At 36.9% G+C, this 12,552-nt stretch overlaps 2 protein-coding genes across 2 annotated transcripts; both read left to right on the top strand.

Annotated features, from left to right (window-relative positions):
- The first annotated feature begins 6,096 nt into the window (after window positions 1-6,096).
- Window positions 6,097-6,537, top strand: LOC104446916 (ananain). The gene has a single exon (XM_010060706.2). It carries the CDS (start codon window positions 6,097-6,099, stop codon window positions 6,535-6,537), a length of 441 nt encoding a protein of 146 aa, XP_010059008.2.
- A 698-nt stretch (window positions 6,538-7,235) lies between these two features.
- LOC104446910 (vignain) lies at window positions 7,236-7,756 on the top strand. Its single transcript, XM_039302408.1, has 2 exons — window positions 7,236-7,430; window positions 7,472-7,756. Exons 1-2 carry the CDS (start codon window positions 7,236-7,238, stop codon window positions 7,754-7,756), a joined length of 480 nt encoding a protein of 159 aa, XP_039158342.1.
- Window positions 7,757-12,552: the final 4,796 nt, after the last annotated feature.

Below are 12,552 nucleotides of genomic sequence, written 5' to 3'. Positions count from 1 at the left end.
GCCAAGTGTAGTTAAAAATCTTGGCTTTCTTTTGTTATATTGACCCGAGAAAATCCATCATGAAAATATGTAAATAAAAGTGGCTTGGCTTTAGCTTTTCCTATGGTGCTTAGTGGTGTGCATTGTATCATGATTGTTGGAGGGAGAGATTTTGATATTCAATTATGCTTCTGCTAATAAGTTGCGCTGGGACCATTTTCAAAAAAAATAAAATGCCTATGAACTACGACGCTTCTACTAAGAGATGTACTAGTGTTTATTAGGTGGAACAATAAGTACCTGTGGCGTCCTTAGGTGTTTCGGGGTGCCACGGCTACCCTTTTTGGTATCGGAGCAATGGTTATAGATTGGAGTGATAAGGAGCCTCATTCGGAAATTGAGGAACATGATGACAATGCACACCATAGGATATTGACTAGAATAGTTGGGTAACTTTGAATAACGGGTGATAGGTATTCACTCGTAGATCCCTAGTAGTTATTATGAATTGCTTTTAGGTACCAGTAACATGGTTATGTTACTTATTTTCCTTAGTGCTGTTGTTTTTAATGAAGACATTGAGTCACGGATATTTCCTGAGGCAAATGCTTGGAAACTGCAGGAAAATCATGGTACGATATGGAAGTCATCATCTGCCTAGGGCTGAAGCCTCTGCTACAAAGGTTGAACCCCAGATGGAAGATATTCTGCAGGCATTGGCCAATATAGGAAATCTAATGGAAAGACAAGCGCAGAAATAACCCGGAGCAGAACGCCGTACTCAAGGACTAGTGGAGTAATTTCTGAAGCTGAAACCACCTAAGTTCAGTGGAATGGGAAGTCCTGAGGAGGCGGAGCATTGGATTGATGGAATGGAACGAATTTTCCGGTTGTTGGACTGCAATGATGTTGAGAAAATAACTTTGGCAGAGTACCAGCTAGAGAGAAATGCAAAGTTTTGGTGGAGAGCTTCGAATGACATAATCTTTCCACCAGGTACTGATGTTAATTAGGGAGAGTTTGTGAGAGCTTTCAATAGAAAGCATTTTTCTGATTATGCTAAGGACAAGAAAATTTCAGAATTTGTTCAGTTAGAACAAAAGGAGCTGACAGTAGACCAATATGAGGCTAGATTTTCTGAATTATCTAGATATGCTCCTAGGCTGATTGAGGATCAAGAAGAAAAGACTAAGAGATTTCTGAAAGGGTTGAGAACTGATATCAGGAAACAACTAGTGCCTTTGAACATAAGGGATTACCATGAGATATATGAAAGGGCATAATTAGTGGAGCATGAGTAGATGAGAGAACGATCAAAGTTTAAGAAACAGCTGAACTTTAATGATGTGAGAAGGGGTAAGAGACCCTATCCTGGTCAAGGTCAGACTTGGAATGTGAAGAAAAAGAGCAATTTTGGAAATTTTGAGGGAGCAAGAAATGGCCTGAATATAGGGAAAGCACCCTATCAGCCTGATGTTTGTCAAAGGTGTAATGGGCGACATGGCCCAAGACCTTGCAATGGACGACTGAGATGTTTTGGTTGTGGACAAGTGGGCCACCTTAGGAGAAGTTGCCCACAAGAAAGGTCACAAATGAGTGTTGGCTCGGTGCGACAGGGATAACAGAGTGCTGTTAGATGAAACTTACCAAGGAATCCTCAGAGGCCACCAGCACAAGGAAGGGTGTATGCGGTCACCCAAGAGGAAGCGGAAGCTTCCAAAAATGTTATCTCGGTATGATCCTTATAAATGGTAAAAATGGCATATGCATTGTTCGATACGGGTGCTACGGATACGTTTGTGTATGAAAGATATAGGCATTTGAGTAAAATAGAAGTTACACCCCTTGAGACGCCTCTTTGTGTTTCCACGCCTTTAAAGAATATGGTATTGTCTACGCTGGTGTGTGAAAATTGTAAAATATCAATGGGAGGAAAAGATATGGAAATAAACTTGTTCGTAATGGCTATGTATGATTTTGATGTTATTATAGGAATGGATTGACTTCGTAAGTATCGGGCCAAAATGGATTGTTATAGAAAAGTGATCTAATTTGTCTTACCTAATCAGTCTAGTTGTGAATTTTTGGGAGGTCAGACCAATCTACCTATAGCACTTATCTCAGGAATAGAAGCTCATGCGTTACTTGACAAGGGATGTCAATGGTACCTGGCTATGGTTAGAGATTATACTAGGGAAGAGCCTAAACTTGAGGAAGTTCGAGTGGTTAATGAATTTCAAGATGTATTTCCCGAGGAGTTGCCTGGATTACCACCAGAGCGGGAAGTTGAGTTTGAAATTGAATTAATGTCTGGAATAGGACCAATATCTAAAGCCCCGTATAGGATGGCCTTAGTCGAGTTAAAGGAATTAAAGGTACAACTACAAGAGTTGCTTGACAAAGGATTCATTAGGCCAAGTGCTTCACCTTGGGGTGCACCAGTTTTGTTTGTGAAAAAGAAAGATGGGTCGATGCGCTTGTGCATTTGACTATAGGCAACTGAATCAAATAACCATTAAAAATAAATATCCTTTGCCTAGAATTGATGACCTATTTGATCAACTCCAAGGAAGTTCGGTCTTCTCTAAGATTGACTTAAGGTCGGGATACCATCAGCTAAGAATTAAGAAAGAGGATATTCCTTAGACTGCATTTAGGACTCGTTATGGACATTATGAGTTCTTGGTGATGCCATTTGGATTGACAAATGCACCGACTGCATTTATGGATCTAATGAATAGGGTATTTAAGTCTTATTTAGACCAGTTTGTGATTATTTTTATTAATGATATTCTGATATATTCAAGAGGGCCTAAAGAGCATGAATAGCATTTGAGAATAGTTTTGCAAACCTTGAGAGATCATAAGCTGTATGCCAAATTTAGCAAGTGTGAATTATGTTTAGACCAGATAATATTTTTAGGGCATGTGGTATCAGGAGAAGGAATTGCAGTAGACCCGGCAAAAGTTGAAATGGTAACAAATTGGCCGAGACCGACGACACCTACTGAAATACGGAGTTTCTTAGGATTGGCTGGCTACTATAGAAGGTTTATTGAAGGATTTTTACGACTGGCGGGTCCTTTAACAAAATTGACTCGAAAGAACGTAAAGTTTGAATGGAATGAGGAATGTGAAAGGAGTTTTTAGGAGCATAAAAGAAAATTGACCTTAGCTCCAATCTTGACTATACCGACATGATCGGATGGTTTTACAGTGTATTGTGATGCATCTCACAAAGGACTAAGATGTGTTTTGATGCAGCATGGCAAGGTCATAGCCTATTACCAAATAAAAAATGTGGCAAACCATTACCAAATAAAAAATGCAGCAAACAATTACTAAAAGCTTTCAATGCAGCAAATTATTACCAAATAAAAAATGCAGCAAACCATTATATTTGAAGCAAAAACTAACCAAAACAAACAATGACAATACACAACTAAACAACAAAACTTTTAAGTGCTCACAACTAATGCATTCCAAGTCCAACCTTGCATTTCTACCCATAGATTACAACAACAAAACCTTATGCTCCATACAAAAATTGCAGCAAACCAAAAACACATTTTACTTATAAATAATCTAATACAAGTGCATATTCCACGTCTTCGACTATGGTAGACATACAAATTTCTTCTCATTACTCACTTTACATTTGAATAAAGTACCCACGAGAATAAGAATATAACAAACGCTCGATAAAATTTTCCTTCAATTTTCAGCCTTAAAACCTCCCTCTTCAAATGGTCCACAAGAGATGTTAAACCCTTCATTTGAGCTTGCATTGAGTCGACATCCTCCAACTCGTCTGTTAACGTAGGTGGAGGTTGATTTTGGCCTTCAAGTAACTCCAATATCACCTTTATCGCTCGATCAGAGAATTTCCTATCAACCCATTTGAAATATTGGCACTTCAAGCCTTCTCTATATCTGCCGTATTCATGGAATCTTCTCCCGGGATTCAACCGAGTCCAGATGTTCTTCTCGGACTCGATAACCCACAATAACAATAACACTCACCATATAATTCGTTTTCTTATAGGAATGTGAGCCGTTGCTGAAACTTCTATCCTCCATTTGCAAGAGCGAGCGGATAACTTTGGGAGAAAATTGAAGTATGCACTTGAAATGGTTGAATTGGGAATTTAGGATTTTCAACTTCCGATTCTAGTTGAAATTGGGGATTTATGGTTTCTTATTTAGGGGAAAACGGTAAACGGTGTCGTTTTGTTTTTTGTATGCTGATTGTATTTTCCGGCGATCCACGTTGGCGTAAAAAAAAAACTGCCATGTCGGATTTCCGACCAACCAAATCGTCGATGGCACCAAAGTGATCGTTTTTCAAAATATTTGGCACTTAAGTGATCCAACAGAAACTTTTGGCACCAAAGTGAGCGCCGTACACAATTTATAACACCAATAGTGTACTTCTCCCGAGCAAGAAGGGAGGCCTGGCCTTTGGTGATGCTGGGCTATTAAATATGGCGGGTCCAATGAGGCATTGGAGAGAGATGCCGTCCTCCATTTTCACCCGAACCAACACCTCCACAGTGGAGTGGGTTACATTCTTTGATATAGTATAAAACTAAGAAGTCTCTTCTTCATCATTTATCTTATAACAAATTATCTACTTTTTAGCCCTCTTATCTCAAAAGCTCACTTTCTTGGTAAATTGTATATAAATTGCATTTCTAAAATATATATCTCAAATTATTAATCTTTTTCCTTATTATACTGATGAAATGCTTTTATACATGGCATTTAAGACATTGGAGGAATATATAGAAATACACTAAAAATTATACACAATGAGGTATCTTGATATTTTTCTATAAATAGTTCATAGATGATTTTAATTTTTGTCAATAAAAAATAATGATATTACACTACCAATTTCAGAAAAAAAAATCTTACTTTATGCAATTTTTTATTTAATAAATTAATTTACTTAACAATTTATCGATAAATACGATTGACAATGTGGAAAAGAAATAGATTTCTTTGATATTTCTTGATATTTCTCTTTTGACATAACATATTAGTATGGAAGTAATATCTAACAATAAATAATAATAATAATAATAATAATAATAATAATAATAATAATAATAATAATAATAATAATAATAATAATAAAGCATAGTGCCTTTAATACATATGGAAAATTTGCTATAAACAAAAATTAAACATATGAAATTATTATTTATGGTAAATTAATCCTACATAGATGTAGAAATAAATTTAGGATCATTAATTTCAATTGGAATTGAATAATAGACGGCAATTTTCTCTTTTTGGTAAAATGGGTGGACTTAATCATATATTAGGTTCATTTATAATGATATGCCGTTTATATATATAAAAAAAAAATGTACATGATATGATGTAAACATATCTAACTTTAATATTGCGATTCACCAAACAATGAACATAATATAAAAAAATCCCAGAATTCCATATCTTATCATATCTAATCATATTCCAATTAGAAATATGGATGACCAAACATAGCCATAAGGATTGGAAATAGCACCACGCTAAAAAAAATACCCCGTCAATTTAAGCTATACACACTGGGAAATTTGATTATATCCAATTGATTGTTAGCTAGACCATCCACATCCGATTCGCTTTAAGAATGCATCTACAAACCCGCAATTTTATTTTGAGTGGACATGTATAAACAATTTATAATTGCGAAACATTCAGTTTTTAACCTAAACAGTAGCATTCATTTGGGAAAGAAATCGAAGATGTCAAAAGCTAATCAGTGAAAGAAATGAATCTTGACTGGATCGATTGCAAAGTTCCATGATTAATCAAGTTGCTCGTGAGGGTCTACAAATAGACACGGCTTGACATGTATAGACAATTCACAATCGTGTAACATTCACTTTTTCACCTAAACAGTAGCATTCATTTGGGAAAGAAAACGAAGAGGTCGAAAGCTAATCGATGAGAAAATGACTGACCGGATTATTAGCGAAGTTCCATGATTTATTACAATGATCTTGAGGATCTATAATTAACGTGGCCTGCTCATGTTTCTCTACATTGGCCCATAGCACACTACCAATCCATCAATACATCGTTGATACGCTTCGGCATTCCACAATGGCTCCAAGGCCCGAGAGGCAAATCAAGGTCTACATGTTGATGCTATGGTTATGTGCAGCGGCTTGGACTTCGGCCGTGACGCCCCCGAATTCCACATTGGCCGAGTTCGAGCAGTGGATGGCCCACCACGGACGGATTTACAAGGATAATCTCGAGAAGGCGAAGCGGTACGGGATCTTCCTAGAGACCTTGCGCTTCATCAAAGACTTCAACAGCAAAGCGGCTAGTCAGAACTACAAAGTGGGTCTGAACCAATTTTCGGATTTGACCACGGAAGAGTTTGTCCCGAGATACACCGGGTTTAGAGCGACGTCGAGGAGCTCGAATTCATCCGCAGCCACCACTTTCAAGTACAGTATGACTCAAGTCCCGGATAGTTTAAACTGGGTCGAGAAAGGAGTTGTTGGCAGCATAAAAGATCAGGGAGAATGGGGGTAAGAGAGTAACAAAATCATACTATATTATTGTCCAAAGGCACGTTATTTTCTGGTCATGTGATTTTTTCTTTTTATTTCAAAGCAAGCGAAACAATATAATCCTCCGAGGTCCTTAACCCAATATTTTCTTGTCTTGTGGCTTTGTTTGCGTACAATTTTTTCATATGAAACAATAAATATTCTCTGTAGCCCTCGAAAACAATCAACAGATGTGCTACCTAAGCTCAATAAAACATTTTTAACAACAATGATGTGTAATATATTATGTATAGTGGATAAGAGACAATGGTTTTTTCACTACGTTAACGCATTTCTCTCTCGGTGGCTTGGGACTATGGGATTCAATGGATCTATTGGTAGACAAATTATACTATTTCATAATTGGTTTAATTCAAACCGCATAATTGGATCCATAAAACTAAATCATGTTCCAATTCAAAATAGGTCATCTAAAGTAACGCGAACCACATAGTTGCATGCTGCCAATTTAATTACATTATTGCGGCACTAACTGCGAGTAGCATGTGAGAAACTTTAATCCTAGTGACTCCAAATCATACACTATTAAGCTAATTCCGGTGTTTATTCCATCTGCATACATACACTAGCCATAACCACCGTTGCGCTTCTCATTTTAATTCTTGAATAGGATCTTGCTGGGCATTTGCAGCGACTGCAGCTGTGGAATTGATGCTAGCGATGAAGACCGGTAAACTAGTCGACTTGCCCGAGCAACAGCTTATTGACTACTCCAAACAAAACCACGGATGCGGGTGGGGTTGGATGTACCTAGCCTACGAATACATTGCCCAAAACCATGGCATGACCTATGAAAGCGATTACCCTTACAGTGGCTTCCAAGGCACTTGCAACGAGCGAGCCGCCTCCATTGCTGTAGCACGGTTAAAAGGGTGAGTGAAGACCTGCTATTGCAGGCTGTGGCGAGGCAACCGGTCTCGATCGCCATCGAGGGTTTCAGCCCTGGATTCAAGCAATACAGCGGGGGCGTCTTCAATGGCCCTTGTGGGGAGACCACTAACAACGCCGTCGCAATCGTCGGATACGGGAAGACCCCCGACGGTGTCGACTATTGGCTGCTCAAGAACTCGTGGGGCGATACTTGGGGCGAGAAAGGATACATGAGAATTCTGCGGAACTCGGGCGTCCAAGGCGGTTTCTGTGGACTCGTTACGCAAGCTACTCTGCCTGTTGCGGATTAATAGCGCAGTTCAATGGTGCTATTCAGCTTGCTTTCATAATAAAAGTTGATGATTAAAAGAAAAATAAATTCAGTAAATGAATCAAACAAGAGTTGGTGACCCGTAACCTAAGTAGCACGACACTGACACGCAACATGACAAGACACGACATGCCGACATGTTGATTCCAACACGTTGGGACACGTTGTATATATATATGTATATATAAATATATTTTATAAATAAATTATTATTATTATTATTATTATTATTATTATTATTATTATTATTATTATTATTATTTGAATCAAATTAATCTGATTCAAATTCACAAATAAATAAAAAATAATAAAATTCTAAAATAAATTTACATTGAAAACATTAATTCACCATTTATTAATATTCTTCATTGTTTCAATTTGACAAAATTCATCTCCATTTCAATAAATCCATAAAATTTGGAAAGAAAAAAAAAAGTAACTCACATTCTAGACTTGCGTGTCAGATGTGTCAAAAGAAAAAAGAAAAAACTTGTGGGTAAATTGTATATCATGGAAACTAAAAGTAAAAAAAGAAGAGAATAAAATGTTAGGTTTTTCTTCTTTCCTAATTTGTTATTTTTATTATTAATTGTTATTTTTTCACATATATATTTTGATCTTTCTTTTATTGAAAATTTTAAAATTGACCTCACATGTCGGAATCGTGTGTCGAAAACTTGCATGTTGAAATTCTGACTCAAGTGTCAAAGAGTGTCAAAAAAATTGACTAGGTGTCAAATTTTTCAATACCTGTTGACTGAGTGTTAGAGAATGTCCAAGAGTGTAGGATACGTGTTGAAGTATCTGACACGACACGAAGGCTTTCAAAGAGTGTTAGTGCTTCCTAGCCCATAACTAATGGCCGAAAAAGGGAAAATTTTGGTAATCGACTTTAAATCAAGTTGGTGATTTTTAGTTAAAAAACGGGTAAATTTAATGTGTTGTGACAAAAACACGTGCAAAAGTTGATAAAAGGAAAAGAAAAGTTGGAAAATTAAGTAAAGCTCGAATTGGAGCTGGTAAACCAGTACAGTTATGGAAGAAATTTTGATGAATCATACTAATTTAGATTTGTAACATTTAAAAAGTGTCATTAAGGGGTTGAAGTAGGTAAAGTAGAAAATGGTCATAACTAATTCAAAATCATTGGTAATCCAAAACTCTTTAATTGGTAATTGCTAAAACTAAGCGTAAATTCAAAGCGTTAATAGCTTATACAAATAAAAGTTGATAATTTAGCAACTAACCACTTAAGACCCCAAGTGACCGTGAGGGGATTCAAACTCCTCCTCTTCGTGAGGGGGAGAGAACCCAAACCATCGCAGCCACAAAGGCAGCGGTTACATTATTTGATATAGTATAAAACTAAGAAGTCTCTTCTTCATCATTTATCTTATAACAAATTATCTATTTTTTGTCCCTCTTATCTCAAAAGCACACTTTCTTGGTAAATTGTATATAAATTGCATTTCTAAAATATATATCTCAAATAATTAATCTTTTTCCTTATTATACTGATGAAATGCTTTTATACATAGCATTTAAGACATTGGAGGAATATATAGAAATACACTAAAAATTATACACAATGAGGTATCTTGATATTTTTCTATAAATAGTTCACAAATGATTTTAATAAAAAATAATGATATTTCACTACCAATTTCAGAAAAAAATCTTACTTTATGCAATTTTTATTTAATAAATTAATTTACTTAACAATTTATCCATAAATATGATTGACAATGTGGAAAAGAAATAGATTTCTTTGATATTTCTTGATATTTCTCTTTTTGACAAAACATATTAGTATTGAAGTAATATCTAACAATAAAAAAAATACAGTGCCTTTAATACATATGGAAAATTTGCTATAAACAAAAATTAAACATATGAAATTATTATTTATGGTAAATTAATCCTACATAGATGTAGAAATAAATTTAGGATCATTAATTTAAATTGGAAATGAATAATAGATGGCAATTTTATCTTTTTGGTAAAATGGGTGGACTTAATCATATATTAGGTTCATTTATAATGATATGCCGTTTATAAAAATAAAATAAAAAATGTACATGATATGATGTAAACATATCCAACTTTAATATTGCGATTCACCAAACAATGAACAGGATATAAAAAATCATGGGATTATATATCTTATCCTATCCAGTCATATTCCAATTAGAAATTTGGACGACCAAACATAGCCATAGGGATTGGAAATAGCACCGCCCTAAAAAAAAATACCCCGTCAATTTAAGGTATACACACTGGCAAATTTGAGTCTATCCAGTTGATTGTTAGCTAGACCATCCACATCCGATTTTAAGTAAGCATCTACAAACCCGCAATTTTATTTTGAGTGGACATGTATAAACAATTTACAATTGCGAAACATTCGGTTTTTAACCTAAACAGCAGCATTTATTTGGGAAAGAAAACGAAGAGGTCAAAAGCTAATCAGTGAAGGAAATGAATCTTGACTGGATCGATTGCAAAGTTCCATGATTAATCAAGTTGCTCATGAGGGTCTACAAATAGACATGGCTTGACATGTATAGGCAATTCACAATCGTGTAACATTCACTTTTTACCTAAACAGTAGCATTCATTTGGGAAAGAAAACGAAGAGAAAATGACTGACCAAATTATTAGCAAAGTTTCATGATTTATTACCATGATCTTGAGGATATATAATTAACGTGGCTTGCTCATGTTTCACTACATTGGCCCAAAGCACACTACCAAGCCATCAATCCATCGTTGATACGCTTCGGCGATGATGGCTCCATGGCTCGAGAGGCAAATCAAGGTCTACATGTTGATGGTATCGTTATGTGCAGGGGCTTGGACTTCGGCCATGACGCCCCCGAATTCCACATTGGCCGAGTTCGAGCAGTGGATGGCCCACCACGGACGGATTTACAAGGATAATCTCGAGAAGGCGAAGCGGTACGGGATCTTCCTAGAGACCTTGCGCTTCATCGAAGACTTCAACAGCAAAGCGGCTAATCAGAGCTACAAAGTGGGTCTGAACCAATTTTCGGATTTGACCACGGAAGAGTTTGTCCCGAGATACACCGGGTTTAGAGCGACGTCGAGGAGCCCGAATTCATCCGCGGCCACCACTTTCAAGTACAGTACGACTCAAGTCCCGGATAGTTTAAACTGGGTCGAGAAAGGAGTTGTCGGCAACATAAAAAATCAGGGAGGATGCGGTAAGAGAGTAACAAAATCATATTATATTATTGTCCAACGGCACGTTATTTTCTGGTATTGTGATTTTTTTCTTTTTATTTCAAAGCAAGCGAAACAATATAATCCTCCGAGGTCCTTAACCCAATATTTTCTTGTCTTGTGGTTTTGTTTGCGTACAATTTTTTCATATGAACCAATGAATATTCTCTGTAGCCCTCGAAAACAATCAACAGATGTTCTACCTAAGCTCAATAAAACATTTTTAACAATAATGATGTGTAATATATTATATATGGTGGATAAGAGACAATGGTTTTTTTTTTCACTACGTCAACACATTTCTCTCTGGGTGGCTAACACATTTCTCTCTGGGTGGCTCGGGACTGTGGGATTCAATGGATCTATTGGTAGAAAAATTATACCATTTCATAATCGGTTTAATTCAGACCACATAATTGGATCCATAAAACTAAATCATATTCCAATTCAAAATAGGTCATCTAAAATAGTTCGAACCACATAGTTGCATGCTGCCAATTGAATTACATTATTGCGGCACTAACTTTAATCCTAGTGACTCCGAATCATACACTATCAAGCTAACTCCGGTGTTTATTCCATCTGCATACATACACTAGCCATAACCACCGTTGCGCTTCTCATTTTAACTCTTGAATAGGATCTTGCTGGGCATTCGCAGCAACTGCAACTGTGGAATCGATGCTAGCGATGAAGACCAGTAAACTAGTCGACTTGTCTGAGCAACAGCTTATCGACTGCTCCAAACAAAACCACGGATGCGGGTGGGGTTGGATGTACCTAGCCTACGAATACATTGTCCAAAACCATGGCATGACCTATGAAAGCAATTACCCTTACAGTGGCGTCGAGGGCACTTGCGGCGAGCGAGCCGCCTCCATTGCTGTAGCGCGGTTAAAAGGGTATGAGAACATCCCCGTGAGTGAAGACCTGCTATTGCAGGCTGTGGCGAGGCAACCGGTCTCGATCGCCATCGAGGGTTTCAGCCCTGGATTCAAGCAATACAGCGGGGGCGTCTTCAATGGCCCTTGTGGGGAGACCACTAACCACGCCGTCGCAATCGTCGGATACGGGAAGACCCCCGACGGTGTCGACTATTGGCTGCTCAAGAACTCATGGGGTGAGACTTGGGGCGAGAAAGGATACATGAGAATTCTGCGGAACTCGGGCGTCCAAGGCGGTCTCTGTGGACTCGTTACGCAAGCTTCTTTGCCAATTGCATATTAATAGCGCAGTTCAATGGTGCTATTCAGCTTGCTTTCATAATAAAAGTTAATGATTAAAAGAAAAATAAATTCAGTAAATGAATCAAACAAGAGTTGGTAACCTGTAACCTAAGTAACATCGACATCGACACGCAATATGCGACATAACACGACACGACATGCTGACAAGTCGTTTCTCAAAAAATAGAGAATTCTGACGCATTGAGACACGTTATATATTATATGTATATTTATATATTAATAAATTATTATTAATCTGATTCAAATTCACAAATAAATAGATAATAATAAAATTCTAAAATAAATT

The sequence above is a fragment of the Eucalyptus grandis genome, chromosome 9 (assembly GCF_016545825.1).
Source record: "Eucalyptus grandis isolate ANBG69807.140 chromosome 9, ASM1654582v1, whole genome shotgun sequence".
NCBI lineage: Eukaryota > Viridiplantae > Streptophyta > Magnoliopsida > Myrtales > Myrtaceae > Eucalyptus > Eucalyptus grandis.
This window is presented reverse-complemented; position numbering and strand designations above follow the sequence as displayed.

Coding starts and splice junctions, on each gene's coding strand:
- LOC104446916 (XM_010060706.2), top strand. CDS start 6,097: ATGGCTCCAAGGCCCGAGAGGCAAATCAAGGTCTACATGTTGATGCTA.
- LOC104446910 (XM_039302408.1), top strand. CDS start 7,236: ATGAAGACCGGTAAACTAGTCGACTTGCCCGAGCAACAGCTTATTGAC. Junction 7,431..7,471: donor AGCGAGCCGCCTCCATTGCT/GTAGCACGGTTA, acceptor CTGCTATTGCAG/GCTGTGGCGAGGCAACCGGT.